The sequence below is a fragment of the Macaca thibetana genome, chromosome 11 (assembly GCF_024542745.1).
Source record: "Macaca thibetana thibetana isolate TM-01 chromosome 11, ASM2454274v1, whole genome shotgun sequence".
NCBI lineage: Eukaryota > Metazoa > Chordata > Mammalia > Primates > Cercopithecidae > Macaca > Macaca thibetana.
In genome coordinates, this window is record NC_065588.1 from 89,834,971 (window position 1) to 89,856,446 (window position 21,476).

The window sequence follows — 21,476 nt, forward strand, 5'->3', positions numbered from 1 at the left end:
TTTCACCATGTTGCCCAGGCTGATCTCAAACTCCCAAGCTCAGGTGATCTGCCTGCCTTGGCCTCCCAAAGTGCTGAGATTACAGGCATGAGCCACTGTGCCCAGCCTTGACTTGCTTTTTGAGGAGAAAATAATTAGATGGCTTAGGTCATCACATGATGTATTTAGTGGTACTTATTTTAAAAAATCATCATTAAGGTCAGGGTGCTGGTTGATTTGACAAATAATTTCTTTCTTTTTTTTTTTTTTTGAGACTGAGTCTTGCTCTGTTGCCCAGGCTGGAGTGCAATGGCGCGATCTCGGCTCACAGCAGCCTCTGCCTCCTGGGTTCAAGCGATTCTTCTGTCTCAGCCTCCTTAGTAACTGGGACTAGAGGCGTGCCCCACCACACCCGGCTAATTTTTGTATTTTTAGTAGAGACAGGGTTTCACCATGTTGGGCAGGATGGTCTCAATCTCTTGACCTCATAATCTGCCTGCCTCAGCCTCCCAAAGCGCTGGGATTACAGGCATGAGCCACCGCGCCTGACCAACAAATAATTTCTATATTCCTTTTTAAACTCACCATTTTGTCTCCCTGCTTTGTTAGGAAACAAAAGCCAGGTATCATAGGTACTAATCCAGTGCCTCTTTTGTATCACTTAGTTGGGCAACGTTTAGAAAAATAGGCCTACATCACTGAGTTTTGGCCTGTAAACCCTCCAGGTCACACTATGTTGTGCCTTTGTCCATTGTTATTTTGTTGAATATCTTCGGTTTATTTGCCCTGTTTTAGCAATTATACTAAGAATGCCAGGTCATTTCACATCATCCAGACTCTTATCCCCATATGGCTCTTTATATCTCTGAATCTGACCGTCCTCAACTGTCAAAACTTTCCCACTGTACTTGTAGAACTTACCACCCTTGACAAAATCTCTTACAACCTTAACCTATTCCAGAATGTTGCTTCACCTTCTGACTCTAATAGAAACCTGCCTGTACCCTGGAGACATTACTTCCTCAGCAGTTCTTTTAAGTAGTTGCTGTTTTCTCTCTCATACTCTTTTACCACTGAGTCTAAAGATGGGGAAGGTATCCCTGTAGCTCCTCATTGTCAAATCTAGATAATTTCTCTTCCTTCCTAACAATTTCTGGCTTTGTAGCTTGTATCATCCAACTAGATCATTTACTATCTTTTTTTGTTGCTGTTATCTACCAACTGCCAGGTTATTTCTCCTCCTCTACCACTCTGCACTTCCTTGAATTTTCTAAGCTTGCTGTCACACTTTCTCCAATACTGTTTTACCCTCATTCTTTGTTACTTCAATATCCATGTAGATGATCTAATACTGTGGTGTCTCACTTCTTGATCTCTCACTACATCAGCCACCCATTTCCATGGGAGGATTCCCTAGAGATATTCTAATTACCAATAATTGCTACTCCTCTTTTCCAATCTAAATTTTAAGAAATCCAATCGTTAACTACCAGTCCCTCTTGGTCTCCCAGCTCCAAGAATTATTCATTCCCTCTTTGTAACCTACATCCATTGATCCAACCACTTTTTCACAGTCCCTCATGTATCTCACACATTCTCACTCCCTCCTTACCCAGCACAGATTCGTATCATGGTTTATCATTATCATCATTCCTCTGTATACATGCCCACCTCCCCTGCATCCTCTTTCTTTCTTGTATTTCCCTTGTTTTGACAATTGTCTTCTCTGCCACATCATCAATATTCATCTCTAGTTTAGGTAAGTAATCACTCCTACAAGTTTTCAAGTAAATCACTCCACTGCCACCATACTGACCACAACCGCAGCTGTTTTTCAACTGTATTAGGCGAGCTCCCCACTCAGAGCTTTTGTATTTCCTGCTTCCTTTGCCTGGAATGCTTTTACCTCATAGTTTACTCCCTTTCCTTAAGGTCTTTTTGCTTATCTGTTATCTTGTGTGGCCTTCCTTGGCTACTGCATTTCAAGTTGTACCTTTGCTCCTGTACTCCTTGTTGTCCTTTGATTTACTTTTCTCAATAGCATTTATTATTTCTAGCATACTGGATGTTTTCTGGCTGTCTCCCATCACTAAAATGTAAGCTCGATGAGGACAGGGCCTTGTGTGTTTTTTTCCCATGCTTGGTCTTCAGCACCTGAAATAACACTTTGAACTTGAACTTGGTAGGTGCACAATAAATATTTTTCTATTAAGTGAATGAAATTGTTCCTTCCTCTTCATGCTTAAGGGTTTTATGTTTTAGGGCTAAGAGACATTCACATGAGAAAGCAGGAAAGTTTTTTGTTTGTCAAGCAATAAATTGTAGATTGGGCTGCAAAATAAGAAACATTCTTGAGAACATGTTACTATTAGAATAATAGTAACATGGGCTCAAGCAGTCCTCCCACTTTAGCCTCCTGAGTAGCTGGGACTATAGAGGCACACACCACCATGCCCAGCTAATTTTTACAATTTTTGTAGACAGGGTCTCACTGTGTTGTCCAAACCGATATGGAATTCCTGGACCCAAGCAGTCCTCACCTTGGCTTCCCAAAGTGCTGGGCTTACAGGCGTGAGCCACTGTACCTTGCCCAATCTGGTTTGTTTTTTTTTTGAGACAAAGTCTCTGTCAACCAGGCTAGAATGCAGTAGTGTGATCTTGTCTCATTGCAACCTCCATGCCTCCCCAGGTTCAAAGGATTCTTATGCCTCAGCCACCCAGATAGCTGGGATTACAGGCACTCATGACCATGCCCAGCTAATTCTTGTGTTTTTAGTGGAGAGGGGGTTTTGCCATGTTGGCCAGGCTGGTCTCTAACTCCTGGCCTCAAGTGATCTACCTGCCTTGGCCTCCCAGAGTGCTGGGATTACAGGCATGAGCCACCATACCTGGCCCCATTCTGGTCTTTTTGACAAAGCTCTGACTTGGCTCCCTTTCTACTTTTCACTGATATCTTTGTTACTTTGCATTTCTGTAGTGCAGTCATGCATTGCTTACTGATGGGGATATGTTCTGAGAAATGCATCATTAGGCAATTTCATTGTTATGTGAACATCATAGAGTGTTACTTATGCAAACGTAGATGGTGTAGGCTACTACACACCCAGACTTTATGGTATAGCCTATTGCTCCCAGGCTACAAATGTATACAACATATTACTGTAGTGAATACTATAGGCAGTTGTAACACAATGGTAAATATTTATGTATCTAAACGTATTTAAACATAGAAAAGGCACAGTAAAAATGTGATATAAAAGATAAAATGTAATACACCTGTATAGGGTACTTAGCCAAAAATGGAGCTTACAGGACTGGAAGTTGCCCTGGGTGAGTCAGTGAGTGTGAAGGCCTAGTACATTATTGTACACTGCTGTATACTTTATAAACAAACACTATATGTTTAGGCTACACTAAATTTTTTTAAAAATATTTTTCTTTCTTTAATAATAAATTAACCTTAGGTTACTGTCACTTTTAAACTTGATAAACTTAAAAAAAATTTTTTTTTTTTTTTTTTTTTTTGAGACGGAGTCTTGCTCAGTCACCCAGGCTGGAGTGTGGTGGCGCTATCTCAGCTCACTGCAAGCTCCGCCTCCCGGGTTCACGCCATTCTCCTGCCTCAGCCTCCCGAGTAGCTGGGACTACAGGCGCCGCCACTACGGCCGGCTAATTTTTTTGTATTTTTAGTAGAGACGGGGTTTCACCGTGTTAGCCAGGATGGTCTCGATCTCCTGACCTCGTGATCCGCCCGTCTCAGCCTCCCAAAGTGCTAGGATTACAGGCATGAGCCACTGCACCCGGCCAAAACATTTTTAATACTTTTTTACTCTTTTGTAATAACACTTAGCTTAAAATATCGTGTACAGCTATACATAAATATTTTCTTTATATCCTTATTCTATAAGCTTTTTTGTATTGCAATTTTTGTTTGCACTTTTTAAACTTTTTTTGTGAAAACTAAGACACACACATAGTCTAGGCCCACACAGGGTCAGGATGATCAATATTACTGTCTTCTACCTCCACATTTTGTCCCACTGGAAGGTCTTCAGGGACAATAACATGCCTGGAGCTGTCATCTCTTATGATAACAATGCCTTCTTCTGGAATACCTCCTGAAGGGCTTGCCTGAGGCTGTTTTACAATTGACTTTTTTAACAAGTAGAAGGAGTACACTCTAATGATAAAAAGTATAGTATAGTAAATGCATAAACCAGTTGCCTAGTCATTTATTATTATTATTATTTTTAAATTATTTTGGTTGAGACAGGGTCTCACTACATGTTGCTTTGGCTGGTTTTGAACTCCTAAGCTCAAGCCTCACAAAGTGCTGGGATTACAGGCGTGAGCCACTGTACCCTGCCGTTATTTATTATTATTATCAAGTATTATGTGCTATATATAATTGTATGTGCTATACTTTTATACAGCTGGCAGTGCAGTCAGTTTGTTTACTTTAGCACCACCACAAACATGTAAGCAATGCATTGCACTGTGGCTTTCTGCACCATCACTAGGTGACAGGAATTTTTTTAGCTTCATGATAATCTTATGGGACTACTGTAGTATACACTGTCCTTCATCACTGTACATTGTTGACCAAAACATTGTTATTATTTCAGACAGAATCTCGCCCTGTCACCCAGGGTGGAATGCAGTGGCATGATCTCGGCTCACTGAAACCTTTGCCTCCTGGGTTCAAGCAATTCTCCTGTCTCAGCCTCCCAAGTAGCCGGGATTACAGGCATGCACCACCATACCTGGCTAATTTTTGTATTTTCAGTAGAGACAAAGAGTTTCACCATGTTGGCCAGGCTGGTCTTGAACTCCTCACCTCATGTGATCCGTCCACCGCGGCCTCCCAAAGTGCTGGGATTACAGGCGTGTGTCACTGCGCCCAGCCTCAAAACATTCTTATGCAGCCCATGACTTTACTTAATTGTGCCACCTCCATTGCTTTTTAAAAAACATACATATAAAAATAGAGATGGCGGGGGGTCTCACGATGGTGCCCCGGCTGGTCTCGAACTCCTAGGCTGAAATATTCCTTTGCTACTTTGACCTTCCTAAGTGCTGGGATTGCAGGTGTGAGCCACTGCACGTGGTCCACGTTGCCTTTTTTTTTTAATTGAGACAGGGTCTGTCTGTGTCACCCAGACTGGAATTCAGTGGCGCGATCTTGGCTCACTGCAGCCTCTGCTTCCTGGGCTTAAGCGATCCTCCCATTTCAGCCTCCTCAGTAGCTGGGACTACAGGCATGAGCTATCATGCCTGGCTAATTTTTTGTATGTTTTGTAGAGACAGAGTCTCCAACTCCTGAGCTCAAAGTGATCTGCCCAAAGTGCTAGGGTTAACACGTGAGCCACCGCACCTGACCACATTGCCTTTTAAAGAGGTCTTGTTTCATGTGCATAAACTAGATATAAATGTATGCTATAATATTTAATACAGTGGTAGAATGTAGTTGTCACTAATAGTATATGAATGTAAAGAAAATATCTGTTTGAATTGTTTCTTACTGGTTGTAAATTCAGATTTTCATTGTATTATAATACATATATATAGTTATTTTAAAGCAAGGCAGTGTTACAGTCTTGTTACATATATATTATTATTGAATATGTTACTTTCATTATGATAGCTTTATATAGTATTGAATGTTACAATCTTTGTTACATACCTTAATAACACTTAATATTTAAAATACAGGTAACTTGACCCTCCAAGATAGTGATTCCTTTTGTTTTCTGTTTTGTTTTATTTTGTTTTGTTTTGTTTTGATACAGGGTCTCTTTCTTGCTCAGGCAGGAGGGTACTGTGCAGTCATGGCTCACTGCAGCCTTGAACTCCTGGGCTCAAAGGATCATCCTGTCTCAGACCCCAAGAAGCTGGGACTGCAGCCGTACACCACCATGCCTGGCTAATTTATTTTTTGTTTTTAAATTTTTTTTTTTGAGACGGAGTCTCGCTCTGTCGCCCAGGCTGGAGTGCAGTGGCCGGATCTCAGCTCACTGCAAGCTCCGCCTCCCGGGCTTATGCCATTCTCCTGCCTCAGCCTCCCGAGTAGCTGGGACTACAGGTGCCCACCACCTCGCCCGGCTAGTTTTTTGTATTTTTTAGTGAGGACGGGGTTTCACCATGTTAGCCCATGTTAGGATGGTCTCGATCTCCTGACCTCGTGATTCGCCCGTTTCGGCCTCCCAAAGTGCTGGGATTACAGGCTTGAGCCACCGCGCCCGGCCCGCTGTTTTTAAATTTTTTGTAGAGATGAGGTCTCACTGTGTTGGCCAGGCTGGTTTTAAACTCCTGGGCTCAAATGGTCCTCCCACCTTGGCCTCCGAAAGTGCTGGGATTACAGATGTGAGACACGTGGCTGGCCAAGACAGTGATTCTTAAACTCTTTAGTGAGCCACTATTACTGGTGGAATATGTTGTATATCATTCATGTGTGTCGAGGAGATGAGATTTTTAGTAATCATTAACTTTGGGGGAAAGGTATTTAAATAACAATAAAGCACTGTTTGGTGGCATTTTAGTCACCTGAAATGAAAATGTTGAAAATTTTTCGGCTGGGCGCGGTGGCTCAAGCCTGTAATCCCAGCACTTTGGGAGGCCGAGACGGGCGGATCACAAGGTCAGGAGATCGAGACCATCCTGGCTAACACGGTGAAACCCCGTCTCTACTAAAAAAATACAAAAAACTAGCCGGGCGAGGTGGCGGGCGCCTGTAGTCCCAGCTACTCGGGAGGCTGAGGCAGGAGAATGGCGTAAACCCGGGAGGCGGAGCTTGCAGTGAGCTGAGATCCGGCCACTGCACTCCAGCCTGGGCGACAGAGCGAGACTCCGTCTCAAAAAAAAAAAAAAAAAAAAGAAAATTTTTCTGCTTCCATTGGATATAAGAAATGTCATTTTCTTTCTTTTTTTTTTTTTTGAGACGGAGTCTTGTTCTGTCACCCAGGCTGGAGTGCAAAGGTGCAATCTTGGCTCACTGCAACCTCTGCCTCCCGGGCTAAAGCAATTCCCCTTCCTCAGCCTCCCAAGTAGCTGGGATTACAGGCATGCGCTACCCGCACCAAGCTAATTTTTGTATTTTTAGTAGAGACAGGGTTTCACCCTGTTGGCCAGGCTGGTCTTGTCCTGACATCAGGTGATCCACCCGCCTCGGCCTCCCAAAGTGCTGGGATTACAGGCGTGAGCCACCGCGCCCAGCCAAAAAATGTCATTTTCAATGAAAAGTTTTTCAGTTTCTCACCTTAATGATATATAAAGTGAATGGTAAACTTTTAAGTTAAAAAATAATAATAGACATAATTTATACCTTTGAGAAACAGAAACTAAAGTAATAAGTACTTTATTACTGTGGAAAATAAGAATGTTAAATGAGGGCTTTCTTTTTTTCTTTTTTTTCTATTTGTAGTAGAGACAAGGTCTCGCTGTGTTGCCCAGGCTGGTCTTGAACTCAAACTGAAGTGATCCTCCCACCTTGGCCTCCCAAAGTGCTGGAATTACAGGCATGAGCCACCACACCCGGCCTTTCTATTTTTCTTTCTCTTTTTTTTGAGACAGGGTTTCACTCTGTCACCCAGGCTGGAACGCAGTAGTGTGATCACAGGTAGCTTCGACCTCCTGGTCTCAAGTGATCCTCCCACTTCAGCCTCTCGAGTAGCTGGGACTACAGGTGCATGCCATCACGACTAGATAGTTTTTAAATTTTTTTGTCTGACCATGTTGTCCAAGCTGGTCCCATGCTTTGGAACTCCTGGGCTCAAACGATTCTCCTGTCTTGGTTTCCCAAAGTGCTGGGATTACAGGCATGAGCCACTCACTGCACCTGGCCTAAATAAGAACTTTATTATTAGAAAAGAAACCTAAAATTTGGTGTGAGAAGAAAAATATTTCTGACTAATGAATAATGCAACTAAGTGAAACTTTGTTTTGATAACTTATTTGCCCTCCCTAAAGTACTATAGTGAATTACTGAGTATAGTAATTGTTTTATTGTAATCTCGAACAAATGCTGGCTAACATTCCCACATCTTCATGATGTTTGTTACTGATTATTTTGTAGCCTGTCCCTCGGCCAGATCCTGTGCATAACAATGAAGAAACACATGATCAAGTGCTGAAAACCAGATTGGAAGAAAAAGTTGAACACCTTGAGGAAGGACCTATGATAGAAAAACTTAGCAAAATGTTCTTTACAACTAAGCACCGTTGGTATCCTCATGGACAGTAAGTTTTCTTTTCTTTTCTTCAATCCCCACTAGATACAGTAAAGGAACACCTTGATTTTCTTGCAGAAACAAACTTGTGAAGTGGTATTTTGCATGAGGAAATTAACCCCAAGTATAATCACATACTATTTTGTACTTTTTTTTTTCCTTTTCTGAGACAGGATCTCACTTTGTCACCCAGACTGGAGTGCAGTGCCACAGTCTCAGCTCACTGCAGCCTCAACCTCCAGTGCTCAAGTGATCTTCCCATTTAGCCTTCTGAGTAGCTAGGACTACAGGCATGTGCCACCACACCTGGCTAATTTTGTTCTTTTTTTTTTGAGTCTTGCTCTGTCAACCAGGCTGGAGTGCAGTGGCGTGATCTCGTTTCACTGCAACCTCTACCTCCAGGTTCAAGCGATTCTCCTGCTTCAGCCTCCTGAGTACCTGGGACTACAGGCACGTGCCACCACACCCGGCTAATTTTTTGTATTTTCAGTAGAGATGGGGTTTTACCATGTTAGCCAGGATGATCTCGAACTCCTGACCTTGTGATCCACCTGCCTTGGCCTCCCAAAGTGCTGAGATTATGGACGTGAGCCACTGAGCCTGGCTCATTTTTTTTCTTTTGTAGAGGCAAGGGCTCACTTACTGTGTTACCCAGGCTGATTTTAAACTCCTGGAGTCAAGTGATCCTCCTCCCTCAGCTGGGATTATAAGCATGAGCCACTGCCACTGTACTTTTAAGTTTACATATAATTTAGCTAAAATGAAATAGTACTTCTTTTTTTCTTTATTTTAATGGGGGAATTTAACCAGAGCTTTCAGTGAATTTTATAAGAGTTCTTGAAAATTTTTACATTCTATGATGTATTCATTTGATATGTTGTTTTTGTTCATTTTCCTGTTAAGTAATTGATTGTGTCTTCAGCCTTTTATTAATTTCTTTATCAGATTTTGAGTTACTGCAAAAAATATTGGGTTACAGCAAATGATTGGGCAGCATATGTTGTTCTCAGTTCCCTTAGAAACTATAATTGCCCTGATGTTCACAAACACTCACATTTTCCATCTATTCTTTCCTGCCATTTGACTCTGGCATTAATTAGTTTTCCTTTTTTTGATTTTTTTCTTTTGTATCTGTCTTCTTCCATACCAAACTATAAGATATTTTTGTTGTTTATATTTGAACAAACTTTTTTTTTTTTTTTTTGAAAAGGAGGTCTCACTGTGTTACCCAGGCTGATCTTGAATTCCTGGGCTCAAGCAATCTTCCTTCCTCAGCCTCCTAAGTAGCTGGGATTACAGGCACACTCTGCCATGCCCAGCTAGTTTGAACAAAACTTTGTTCTTACTTGTTTAACTCAGTAACTAGCACTGGGCTGAGTACATTTAGAGAATTAATGAATATACATTCATCGAGCTGCTCTAAGTGCTGGTTAATGCAAAACATAATCCCCGTTTACAAATTGTTTATAGTCAAGGAGGGAAGGAAGTGGAGTAAATAAACGGTTAAATCAAGTGTAATTGAGCCTTGAAGGAGGGTTAGGAGTTAACCCATTGAGAATGAGGGGTAAACTTCACAGGCAGAAGAAATAGCATTTCAGATAAAGTGTGTGGGGGAAATTACTAGTAGGTCAGATTATGGCACCCAGAATATTAATTTATTATAACAAAACATAGCCCATTGTTTTCTGTGTTAAGAAGCCCCTTTCTTTTTTTTTTTTTTTTTTTTTTAATTTTTTTTTTTTTTTTTTTTTTTGAGACGGAGTCTCACTCTGTCTCCCAGGCTGGAGTGCAGTGGCGCGATCTCCACTCACTGCAAGCTCCGCCTCCCGGGTTCACGCCATTCTCCTGCCTCAGCCTCCCGTGTGGCTGGGACTACAGGCGCCCGCCACCGCGCCCGGCTAATTTTTGTATTTTTTTTTAGTAGAGACGGGGTTTCACCGTGTTAGTCAGGATGGTCTCGATCTCCTGACCTCGTGATCCGCCCATCTCGGCCTCCCAAAGTGCTGGGATTACAGGCGTGAGCCACCGCGCCCGGCCAAGAAGCCCCTTTCTTAATAATCTCTATAATAAAAGTGATTTTTTATATCATTTTCCCAAGGAAAAATATTGATTTTTTTTTTTGCGGGAGTGGGGCCAACGTGGTCTTTCAATTCTTGCTTCTCTTTTGTATCTCCTTCTTTGATTTTTCCTTCTTATTTATTTTATTTAATTAATTTATTTTTTGAGACATAGTCTCACTCTGTCGCCTAGGCTGGAGTGTGGTGGTGTGATCTCAGCTCACTGCAACCTCCGCTTCCCGGGTTCAAGTGGTTCTCCTGCCTCAGCCTCCCAAATAGCTGGGACTATAGGCGTGTGCCACCATACCTGGCGAATTTTTTGTATTTTTAGTAGAGATGAGGTTTCACCATGTTGGCCAGGCTGGTCTCGAACTCCTGACCTCAGGTGATCTGCCCACCTTGGCCTCCCAAAGTGCTGGGATTACAGGCGTGAGCCACTCCTCCGGCCTTCCTTCTTATTTAATACCCACTTTGTTTATGCATGCTACCTGGATTTTTCCTTATATTTTTAATTGTAAAGTTAGGATATGTGCAAACAAATTAGGGAACCATCTGATAGCCCTATATCTTAAATCATTAAATCTCATTATATTCTGAGATTTCTTTTTATGATTCTTAACATCTCTCATGTTTATTTTTGACTTGTATCACATTATCCAGGTATTTGAGTTCAAACCTTGTTTCAACGTCTTCTGTAATGGCTTTCCGTACCTGTTTCTTTCCTGCATGTTCCATATTGCTACAATCTGTTTTAAGCATTCAGAACCAAATAATTCTAAAGGTGTGTAACCTGACAGAGACAAGACTGAAGACAGGGAGAATAATTAGGAGTCTTAAAACCAAGCATGTTATCTTTAGACATTTGTGTTTAGTACCCTAACTATGTTTAATCTTATTTACTTAATCTTACTGCTAATCAGCTTTTGACTGCTAGTTAGTTTAATCTCCTGATATTTTTTTTCCCATCAAAACTACTAGGCATTTTTTATTGTAAATTAACTTTAATTAGAGGGACTTGATTGTCCCAATATCTATCCTAATAAAGAGCTTGGCAAAAAAACCCCAGAGACTAGTTTATGTGTATAAAGAGAAATTTTATCTATAGGCCTTGTCCTTGTAGATGTATCATCTTGCTGAATTTTCAGTAAGCCTATGTGTAATCACTTATCGTTCAACACGTATTTATTTGGTATCTACATATATATTTTGGGTTAATGTGAGTCATTTTCAGGTGTTGGTTTCTGGATGTCAGTGACCATTTCTTTCTTTTTTTCTATCCCTCTATCTATCTGTCTGTCCGTCTGTCCATCTGTCCATCCATCCATTGATTGATTGATTGATTCATTCATTCTCAGCTTGTTTTCCCTAGTCAGACTATTTCTTTTTAAACCTCATTTAATATATAGAAGGATGTTTTACTAAATATTTCACAGTTCTTAAGTTACAGCAGTCAAAAGAATGGGACTCATTATGAATTTATTAACTGGGGATATATAACTTTTTAAGTAAGTTTTCATTAAAAGGTATAAAACACATTTTATTTTTATTTTTATTTTTCTGAGACAGAGTCTTGCTCTGTTGCCCAGGCTGGAGTGCAGTGGTGCCATCTCGGCTCACTGCAACCTCTGCCTCCTGGGTTCAAGCAATTCTAGTCCCTCAACTTCCCAAGTAGCTGGGACTACAGGCGCACACCACCATGCCTGGCTGTTTTTTGTGTTTTTAGTAGAGACGGGCTTTCACCATGTTGGCCAGGCTGGTCTCAAACTCCTAACCTCAAGTGATCCCCCTGTGTTGGCCTCCCAAAGTGCTGGGCTTACAGGTGTGAGCCATCATGCCTGGCCAAAACACACATTTTTTAAAAGTATTTTTAAACTATGCAGAAGTATTTAAAATATAAAATGGAAGTGTTCTCTCTTTCTATGTTCCCCATAGGGAATTGGGTATAATATGAGGTAGGGCTATTCTTAGAGGTAGAGGTTAACCTACCTAGATGTTGAACATCTTTTCGTGTGCTTATTGGCCATTCATATGTTTGGGTTTTGGGTTTTTTTTGTTTTCAGTTAAGTATCTGTAGAAATATTTTGTCTATTTTTTAAAAAGCAAATTGAGTATCTTATTAAGGTATAAAACTTAACAGACCAAAGTGGTATATGAGCTATATGCTTTGTAAATTTTGTTATCTAAGCTTGCTTTTCACTATGTATGTTTAATGTATGTATGTATGTATTTTAATAGATTACTGTCTTAGATGTGGTTTCCTAGAAGACCGTAAGATAAGGATTTTTTTGTTGTTGTTGTTTTATTTCAATTTTTAGCTTCAGGGGGGTACACAAGAATATATTGTGTGATGCTGAGGTTTGGAGTATGATTGAACCCATCACCCAGGCAGTGAGCTAGTGCCCAATAGGTAGTTCTTCAGCCTTCTCTCACCTCTTTCCCTCCTGCCTGTTGTCCCCAGTGTTTTTTGTTTCCATCTTTATGTCCATGTGTACTCAATGTTTGGCTCCCACTTATAAGTGAGAACATGTAGTATTTGGTTTTCCGTTTCTGTGTTAATTCGCTTAGGATAATGGCTTCCAGCTGCATCTGTGCTGCTGCAAAGGACATGATTTTGTTCTTTTTTATGTCTGTATAGTGTTCCATGGTGTATATGTACCACATTTTCTTTATCCAGTTCACCATTGACAGGCACCTAGATTGATTCCCTGTCTTTGCTGTTGTGAGTAGGGCTACAGTGAACATACAATTACATGTGTCTTTTTGGTGGAACAATTTCTATTCCGTTGGGTATTTACCTAGTAACGGGATTGGTGGGTCGAATGGCAATTCTGTTTTTAGTTCTCTGAGAAATCTCCAATTGCTTTCCATAGTGGCTGAACTAATTTACATTCCCACCAACAGTATGTAAGCATTCGCTTTTCTTTGCAGCCTTGCCAACATTTGTTATTTTTTTCTGTTTTTAACAATAGCCGTTCTAACTAGTGTCAGCTGGTATCACACTGTGATTTTTATTTGCATTTCTCTGATGATTAGTGATGTTGAGCATTTTTTCATATGTTTATTGGCTGCTTGTATGTCTTCTTTTGAGAAGTATCTGTGCATGTTCCCTTGCCCACTTGTTAGTGGAGTTGTTTGTTTTTTGCTTAAGTTCCTTATAGATTCCAGAGAGTAGACCTTTGTTGGATGCATACTTTGTGAATATCTTATATTCTGTAGGTTGTCTGTTTACTCTGTTGATAGTTTTTTTTGCTGGGCAGAAGCTCTTTGCTTTATTTATTTATTTATTTATTTATTTATTTTTGAGGCGGAGTTTTGCTCTTGTTGCCCAGACTGGAGTGCAATGTCACGATCTTGGCTCACCACAACCTCTGCCTCCTGGGTTGAAGTGATTCTCCTGCCTCAGCATCCCGAGTAGCTGGGATTACAAGCATGCACCACCATGCCCAACTAATTTTGTATTTTTAGTAGAGACGGGGTTTCTCCATGTTGGTCAGGCTGCTCTCGAACTCCCGACCTCGGGTGATCCACCCGCCTTGGCCTCCCAAAGTGTTGGGATTACAGGTGTGAGCCACTGTGCTTGGCGAACTCTTTGTTTTAATTAAGTCCCACTTGTCAGTTTTTGTGTTTTTTTGCAATCGCTTTTGAATACTTAGTCATAAATTCTTTACCAAGACCAATGTCCAGCATGGTGTTTCTTTGAATGTAGCTTATGTTTCTTTCTTTGAAAGAAAAGAAAAATGTAAGCAGAATAATATTTCCTAGGTTTTCTTCTAGGATTTTTGTAGCTTGAGGTCTTATATTTAAGTCTTTAATCTGTCTTCAGTTGTTTTTTATATATGATGGTAGGTAAGGGTCCAGTTTCATTATTTTGCATATGGTTAGCCAGTTATCCTGGCACCATATGCAAAATAGGTTGTAGGTGTATGGCTTTATTTTTGGGTTTATTATTTTGTTCCATTTATCTCTGTGTCTCTTTTTTATCACTACCATGCTGTTTTGATTACTGTAGCCTTGTAGTATAGTTTGAAGTCAAGTAATGTGATGTCTCTGGCTTCTTTCTTTTTGCTTAGAATTGCTTTGGCTATTTGGACTCTTTTTTGGTTCCATATGAATTTTAGAATAATTTTTTCCTTTTTTTTGGAGACAGAATTTCGCTCTTGTTGCCCAGACTGGAACACAATGGCATGATCTTGGCTCACTGCAGCCTTTGCCTCCTGGGTTCAAGCAATTCTCCTGCCTCAACCTTCTGGGTAGCTGGGATTACAGGCATGTGCCACCACACCTGGCTAAGTTTTGCATTATTAATAGATACAGGGTTTCACCATGTGGCCAGGCTGCTCTCAAACTCCTGACCTCAGGTGATCCACCTGTCTCAGCCTCCCAAAGTGCTGGGATTACAGGTGTGAGCCACAGTGCCCGGCCTAGAATAGTTTTTTTCTAATTCTGTGAAATGATGTTGGTAGTCTGATAGGAATAGCATTGAATCTATAGGTTGCTTTGGGCAGTATAGACATTTTAACAATATTGGTTTTTCCAACCCATGAGCATGGAATGTTTGTCCATTTGTGTCATCTGTGATTGATTGATTGATTGATTTTTGAGATGGAGTCTTACTCTGTCACCCAGGCTGGAGTGCAATGTCATGGTCTCCGCTCACTACAACCTCTGCCGCCCGAGTTCAAGCGATTCTCCTGCCTCAGCCTCCAGAGTAGCTGGGACTACAGGCGCATGCCACCACACCTAGCTAATTTTTGTATTTTTAGTAAAGATGGGGTTTCACTATGTTGGCCAGGCTGGTCTTGAAATCCTGACCTCATGATCTGCCCGCCTCGGCCTCCCAAAGTGCTGGGATTACAGGCGTGAGCCACAGTGTCCGGCTGTCTCCTGTGATTTCTTTCAGCAGTGCTTTGTAGTTGTTGTAGAGCCTTTTCACCTCCTTGGTTAGATGTATTCCTAGGCATTTTACATTTTCTTGTGGCTGTTGTAAATGGGATTGTGTTGATAGTGTTGTTTGTTTTCTTTATCCTTACTCATTTTTTATTTAATCAATTATTGTGAGAGGAATGTTGAAATCTGCAACTGTAATTGTAGACTTCAGGCTCTCAGCTTGAACATTATTGGTATATAGGAATACTACTGATTTTTGTACATTGATTTTGTATCCTGAAACTTTACTAAAGTTGTTTATCAGGTCTAGGAGCCTTTTGGCTGAATCTTTAGGGTTTGCTAGGCATTGAATCGTTTTATCAGTGAAGAGAGATTATTTGAGTTTTTCTTTTCCTGAATGGATGCCTTTTCTTTTTTTTTCTTGCCTGATTGCTCTGGCTAGGACTTCCCCAGTACTATGTTGAATAGGAGTAGTGAGAGTGGGCATCCTTATCTTGTTTCTGTTATTAAAGGAAATGCTCTCAGCTTTTGCTTGTTCAGTATGTTGGCTGTGGGTTTGTCATAAATGGCTCTTATTGTTCTGAAGTATGTTCCCTCAATGCCTAGTTTACTGAGGATTTTCATCATGAAGGGATGTTGGATTTTACTGAAAGTTTTTTTCTGTGTTTATTGAAATGATCTTTTTTTTGTTTTTAATTCTGTTTATATGATGAATCACATTTATTTATTTGCATATGTTGAATCAGCCTTGCATCCCAGGCAGAAAGCTTGCTTGATCATGGTGAATTAATTTTTTGATGTGCTGCTAGATTTGGTTTGCTCGTATTTTGTTGAGGATTTTAGCGTCCGTGTTTATCAGGATATTGGCCCATAGTTTTGTTTTTTTGTTATGTCTCTGTCAGATTTGGGTATCAGGATGATGCCGTTTTTGTAGAATTAGTTGGGGAGGAGTCCTTCCTCCTCGATTTTTTGTTGTTGTTGTTGGGGGGAATAGTTTCAGTAGGATTGGTACTGGCTCTTTGCACATCTGGTAGGATTCAGCTGTGAATCTATCTGGTCCAGAGCTTTTTTTGGTTGTTGGTTTTATATTACTGATTCAGTTTCAGAACTCATTATTCATCTGTTCAGGGTTTCAGTTTCTTCCTGATTCAATCATGGGAGGTTGTACATTTTCAGGAATTTATCCATTGCCTCTAGATTTTCTAGTTTGTGTGCTTGGAAGTGTTCGTAATAATAGTCTCTGAGGAATCTCTTGAACCTGGGAGACGGAGGTTACAGTGAGCCTAGATTGTGCACCATTGCACTCCAGCCTGGGGGACAAGAGCAAAACTCTGTCCCTGCCCCCTCGCCCCCCCAAAAAAATAATAGTCTGTGAGAATCTGTTGTATTTCTCTGGGATTGGTTGTAATGTCACCTTTGTCATTTCTGTATTACTTTTAACCTGGCTGTCTTTATTTTTAAAGTGGATTTCTTATTGGCAGCATATAGTTGGGGCTTGCCCTTTTTTTTTTTTTCTCAGCTAATCTGACCTCAGTGCCCCATCTCATTTCAACATCAAGCTATTTAAAATGCTTTATCCCTCAGTTTTCAGCACTTTTACTCTTCCTCTGCTATTTGCTCTTAGCTTACTTTCTTCATGACATTTTACTTCTTTATATTCACTTTGAATGTCTACTGTCCCTCTTAGCACAACTATATATAATTATAGATTATTAGGTATCTGTTAATGTTATATTTACATTTTTAGGTGACTTTTTTTGGTTAAATCTTCTCTGGATTATTTTCTCTTTGTCAAGGATGTGGTTGGGCGTGGTGGCTCATGCCTGTAATCCCAGCACTTTGGGAGGCCAAGGTGGGTGGATCACTTGAGATCAGGAGTTCGAGACCAGCCTGGCCAACATGGCAAAACCCTGTCTCTACTAAAAATACAAAAATTAGCTGAGTATGATGGTGGATGCCTGTAATCCCAGCTACTCAGGAGGCTGAGGCAGGAGAATTGTTTGAACTCAGGAGGTGGTGGTTGCAGTTAGCTGAGATTGTGCAACCAGCCTGGGTGACAGAGTAAGACTCTGTGTCAAAACAAACAAACAAACAAACAAACAAAATAAAACCCAAACATTTGTTTTGTAATTTGCCACAAGAATTCTAACACAGTATCCTTAATACAATGTATGGGTACTAAATTGTTATCTGATGGAATACTATCTCACCTAATTGTCTTCGCAGCTTCTTTAAGGTGTTTAGTTCCTCTTTGAAATGGTACTTTATGGTAGTTTTGAGGATACACTGGTAAATTTCCCAGTGATTCTTGGAAGTTTTATTTCCAGAGTTCAGCTACCAGGTTATATGGGTTTATCCAGTTCCATTTTATCCAGGTAGGTCACAGGTGGGTTAAGATGTTCCTCATTATCAGATTCTTAATCAAGGTCAGCAGATCCTTAATGATCCGAAGGTGTTGCCCCACTTCATTCAGTCTTGAAACTACCTGCGTCTAATTACTGGCCTCACCCAAGGTGGGTGAACTGGGAGTGTAAGTTGTATGACTGAAGAATCAATGCTGAATAGGCCAGTGGCTAATAAGTATCGTTGATTAGATTATCTCATGTCTGAAAATCTGAAGTGTTTACTATTAAATCTGTGGGCCAGGATTACACGCTTGTAATCCCAGCACTTTGGGAGGCTGAAGTGGACAGATTGCTTGAGCCCAGCAGTTGGAGACCAGCATGGGCAACATGGCAAACCCCATCTCTCCAGAAAATGCAAACAACAACAACAAAAATCAGCCAGCTATGGTAGTATGCTTCTGTAGTCCCAGCTACTTAGGAGGTTGAGTCTTTAGTCTTCCTTAGTTGGCATGAAAAAAAATCAAGTCACAAAGTATTCCTTCTAATATAATCTTCCTAGAACACATCATTTAAGCAATATTATTGTTGCAGGACTTTTTTCTTAGGTCAGCTAAAGACACACAACCACAAAAAATTATGCTCACAGACAATCTGAAGGGTGAGGAAGGACACGGTTTATCAGGTGAAAAGGAAAAAACTCAGCAAAGCGAGAGAGGTTCCTGTTAACAGGCCCACATCTCACAGATTGAATCCCCAGGTTACCACACCAGATCATGAGAGGCCAGGCTCCTTTTTCCTGCAAACAGCACGAACTTCCCGAGGCTCTACCCCATTTTCCCAGTGCACAGGCTGGTCGGAGTTTCTCTGGGGGACCCCGTATCTCTATAGAGTTCCTGATGATGTGTCTGTTACTTTTCTCATTAATTCGACCTTAGTAACTGTTGAAATTCTTTTTATATATCTAAAGTTAATATACTATCTTGATTTATCTTGGTGCTTCCTTTTCATCTCCCTTGTCTCTAGATTTTGGAGTGCCCCAAGAATCAGTCCTTGGACCTCTCCACTTTTCTCTTCCATTCTCTAGGACAGGAATCTCATCCAGTCCCATGGCATTAAATACCATCTGTGTGATGATGGCTTCCAAATCCATCTGTGGTCAAGACCTGTCCCTTGACCTCTAGGCTTATATATCCTATTGCCTACTTGACATGTGTAGTAGGTATCCTTAACTTGGTATGTGTCTAACTGCACTTCTGATGGTCCTCCACAAACCAGCTTTTCCTGCAGCCTGCTCTCTCAGTTAATGCCAGTTCTGTTCTTCTAGCTGCTTGGGCCAAAACCTTGGTACCACTCTTGACTCCCTTCCTCTATCTCATACCCAACATCTGGTCTGTTAGCAAATCTTGTTAGCTCTATCTCTAAAATGTATCCAGATGTGACTACTTATCACCATTCCCTCTGCCACTATCCTAGTCCAAATCACCATTCTTGCCTGTTTTGTTGAAATAATTTCCTAACTGGTCTCCCAGCTGCTTCCTTTGCTTTGCTGCAGTCTGTTTGTAGCATAGCAGCCAGAGTAACCATGTTAATACTTCCCTTGGTTCTTGTAATTTTTCTGTTGAAAATCCTCAAACAGGCCGGGCGCGGTGGCTCACGCCTGTAATCCCAGCACTTTGGGAGGCAGAGGCGGGCAGATCACGAAGTCAGGAGATCAAGACCATCCTGGCTAACATGGTGAAACCCCGTGTCTACTAAAAATAAAAAAAAAATTAGCCAGGCATGGTGGCAGGCGCCTGTAGTCCCAGCCACTCGGGAGGCTGAGGCAGGAGAATGGCGTGAACCCAGGAGGCAGAGCTTGCAGTGAGCTGAGATTGCGCCACTGCATGGCAGTCTGGGTGACAGAGCAAGACTCCGTCTCCAAAAAAAAAAAAAAAAGGAAATCCTCAAACAGCTTCCTATCTCACTCAAATACTCTAGGCCTACAACTACCTACATGATTTGGTCCTGCATTACCTTTCTGCTCTCATGCCCTACTGTCTTTTCCTTGTTCATGTATTCTGGCTAGATGGCCTCTTTTTTGCTTTTGAACATGCCCTTCCTTCCACCTCAGGGCCTTTATACTTGCTGTTTGTCTGCATAGAACACTCTTCCTCGCAGTATCAGTAAAGCTAGCTCTCTTACTTCCTTCAGGGTTTTACTCAATGAAGCCTTCCCTGACCAGTTTGTTTATCTTATTTTCCTATCTCCTGTATTGGAATGTAAGATCCATGAAAGTCGGGATTTTTATCTTGTTTTGTGTACTACAGAATGATTAGGATCTACACATAGTAGGTGCTCACACATTTTAAAATGGATAAATGATTCTGATTGTCGTAATACCTGTTTTTTTTTTTTTTTGAGACAGGGTCGTTCCCTGTCACCCAGACTGGAATGCAGTGGCCTGATCTCAGCGCACTATGACCTCTGCTTCCTGGGTTCAAGAGATTCTCCTGCCTCAGTAGCTGGGACTACAGATGCATACCACCATGCCTGGCTACTTTTTAAATTTTTTGTAGAGATGGGGTTTCGCTATGTTGCCCAGGCTGGTCTCGAACTCCTGGACTCAACTGATCTGCCCACCTTGACCTACCAGAGTGCTGGAATTACAGGGATGAGCCACTGTGCCCGGTCCCCACAATTTTAAAAAATTAGTTGGGCATGGTGGTGCATGCCTGTAGTCCTACCTACTGAGAAGACTGAGGTGGGAGGATCACTTGAGCCCAGGAGTTTGAGGGTGCAATGAGCTATAATTGTGTCATTACACTCCATCCTGGGTGTCAGAGCAAGACCCTGACTCTAGGAAAGAAAGGAGGAGAGAAAAAGAAAGGGGGTGTAGGGAGGGAGAGAGGCAGACGGGCATGAAGGAAGGAGAAAATAATTCTAAATTTCTGAAATATAGGGCAATCTTACAAATGCATGAATAATAGTACTACTTCATTTAAGAAACGACTTTAATATTTTCCCATGGAGACAACAAAAATTAGCTACTTCCATCAGTAGGAAACAGATTTGATTACCTAGCTTAGTATGAACCAGGAGGTAAAGTTTTCTGGGTTAAGAGCTGTGGACCAGTGTTCCAGATGTCACCGAGTTATTGTGTAATTTAAGAAGTGTAACAATATAACTTGGTTTGCCAGGAGCAATCTCAATTTAACTTGTGTATTAATTATTAATAGTGCCTGCAAGGTTCCCAGTCTGGATGATAGAATAAGGTCATCCTAAAATTAAGGTGCTTGCTTTTGGCTAGTGATTGTAGTGTACACTAAAATTCATGCATGATAAGAAATCTGTAAATGCCATTTGACATTTGTTGAGCATATTTTAGAACTTGACTTTGTTCAATTTAGGGCTATCAGAGTCTCAAACATTTTCAGTTTTGAGTAGTAAATACAGTTGAACAGTGTATGCTGAATGACATTTTTAATGGATGGTTCTTAGCATTTTGAAAGTCTCAGACTTCATTGAGAGTCTAATAAAAGTTTTCAATCCACTGCCCAGAAAAACACATATTCACAATTTTTACAAATAATTTCAAGAGGTTATTGACTTCCCAAACCCCTTCTAGAACCGCTCGCTATTCCCAATGACCATTCTCCTTGCTTTGAGAAAATGCCTTTCAGAGACGCTATTGCACTAGTACAACCTTGATTATCTGGTATGTCAATGGAACCTTTTAGAAAAAAAGAAGAATTTTCTCTATGCCAACATAAGTACATGTAGAAATGTTTATGCAAATGGTATTTTACTGTGTGTATTTTTTGACAACTTACTGTTCCATGTTGATATATACAGATGTAATTCATTCTTTTCAATTTAGTTCTTGTATTTTGCAAATTTTCCAGAAAAAAAATAAGTGTGTCAGGAAGTTGCCTTTATGAAACCTGAAGCAAAAAAATGCTTTAGCTATCTTAATCACAACAACTAAAGATCGTAGGGTACATGTC

At 40.9% G+C, this 21,476-nt stretch overlaps 2 protein-coding genes across 3 annotated transcripts in view; one reads left to right on the forward strand and one right to left on the reverse strand.

The window, feature by feature from the left end:
• Nucleotides 1-21,476, reverse strand: part of UBE2N (ubiquitin conjugating enzyme E2 N) — a 443,559-nt gene that overhangs the window by 68,986 nt on the left and 353,097 nt on the right. The window lies entirely within an intron of this gene.
• MRPL42 (mitochondrial ribosomal protein L42) overlaps nt 1-21,476 on the forward strand; it is a 35,617-nt gene that overhangs the window by 11,325 nt on the left and 2,816 nt on the right. The window contains exon 5 of the mRNA XM_050747215.1: nt 8,051-8,214. Coding sequence (XP_050603172.1) covers nt 8,051-8,214 — 164 coding nt within the window. The remainder of the gene's footprint in view (nt 1-8,050; nt 8,215-21,476) is intronic.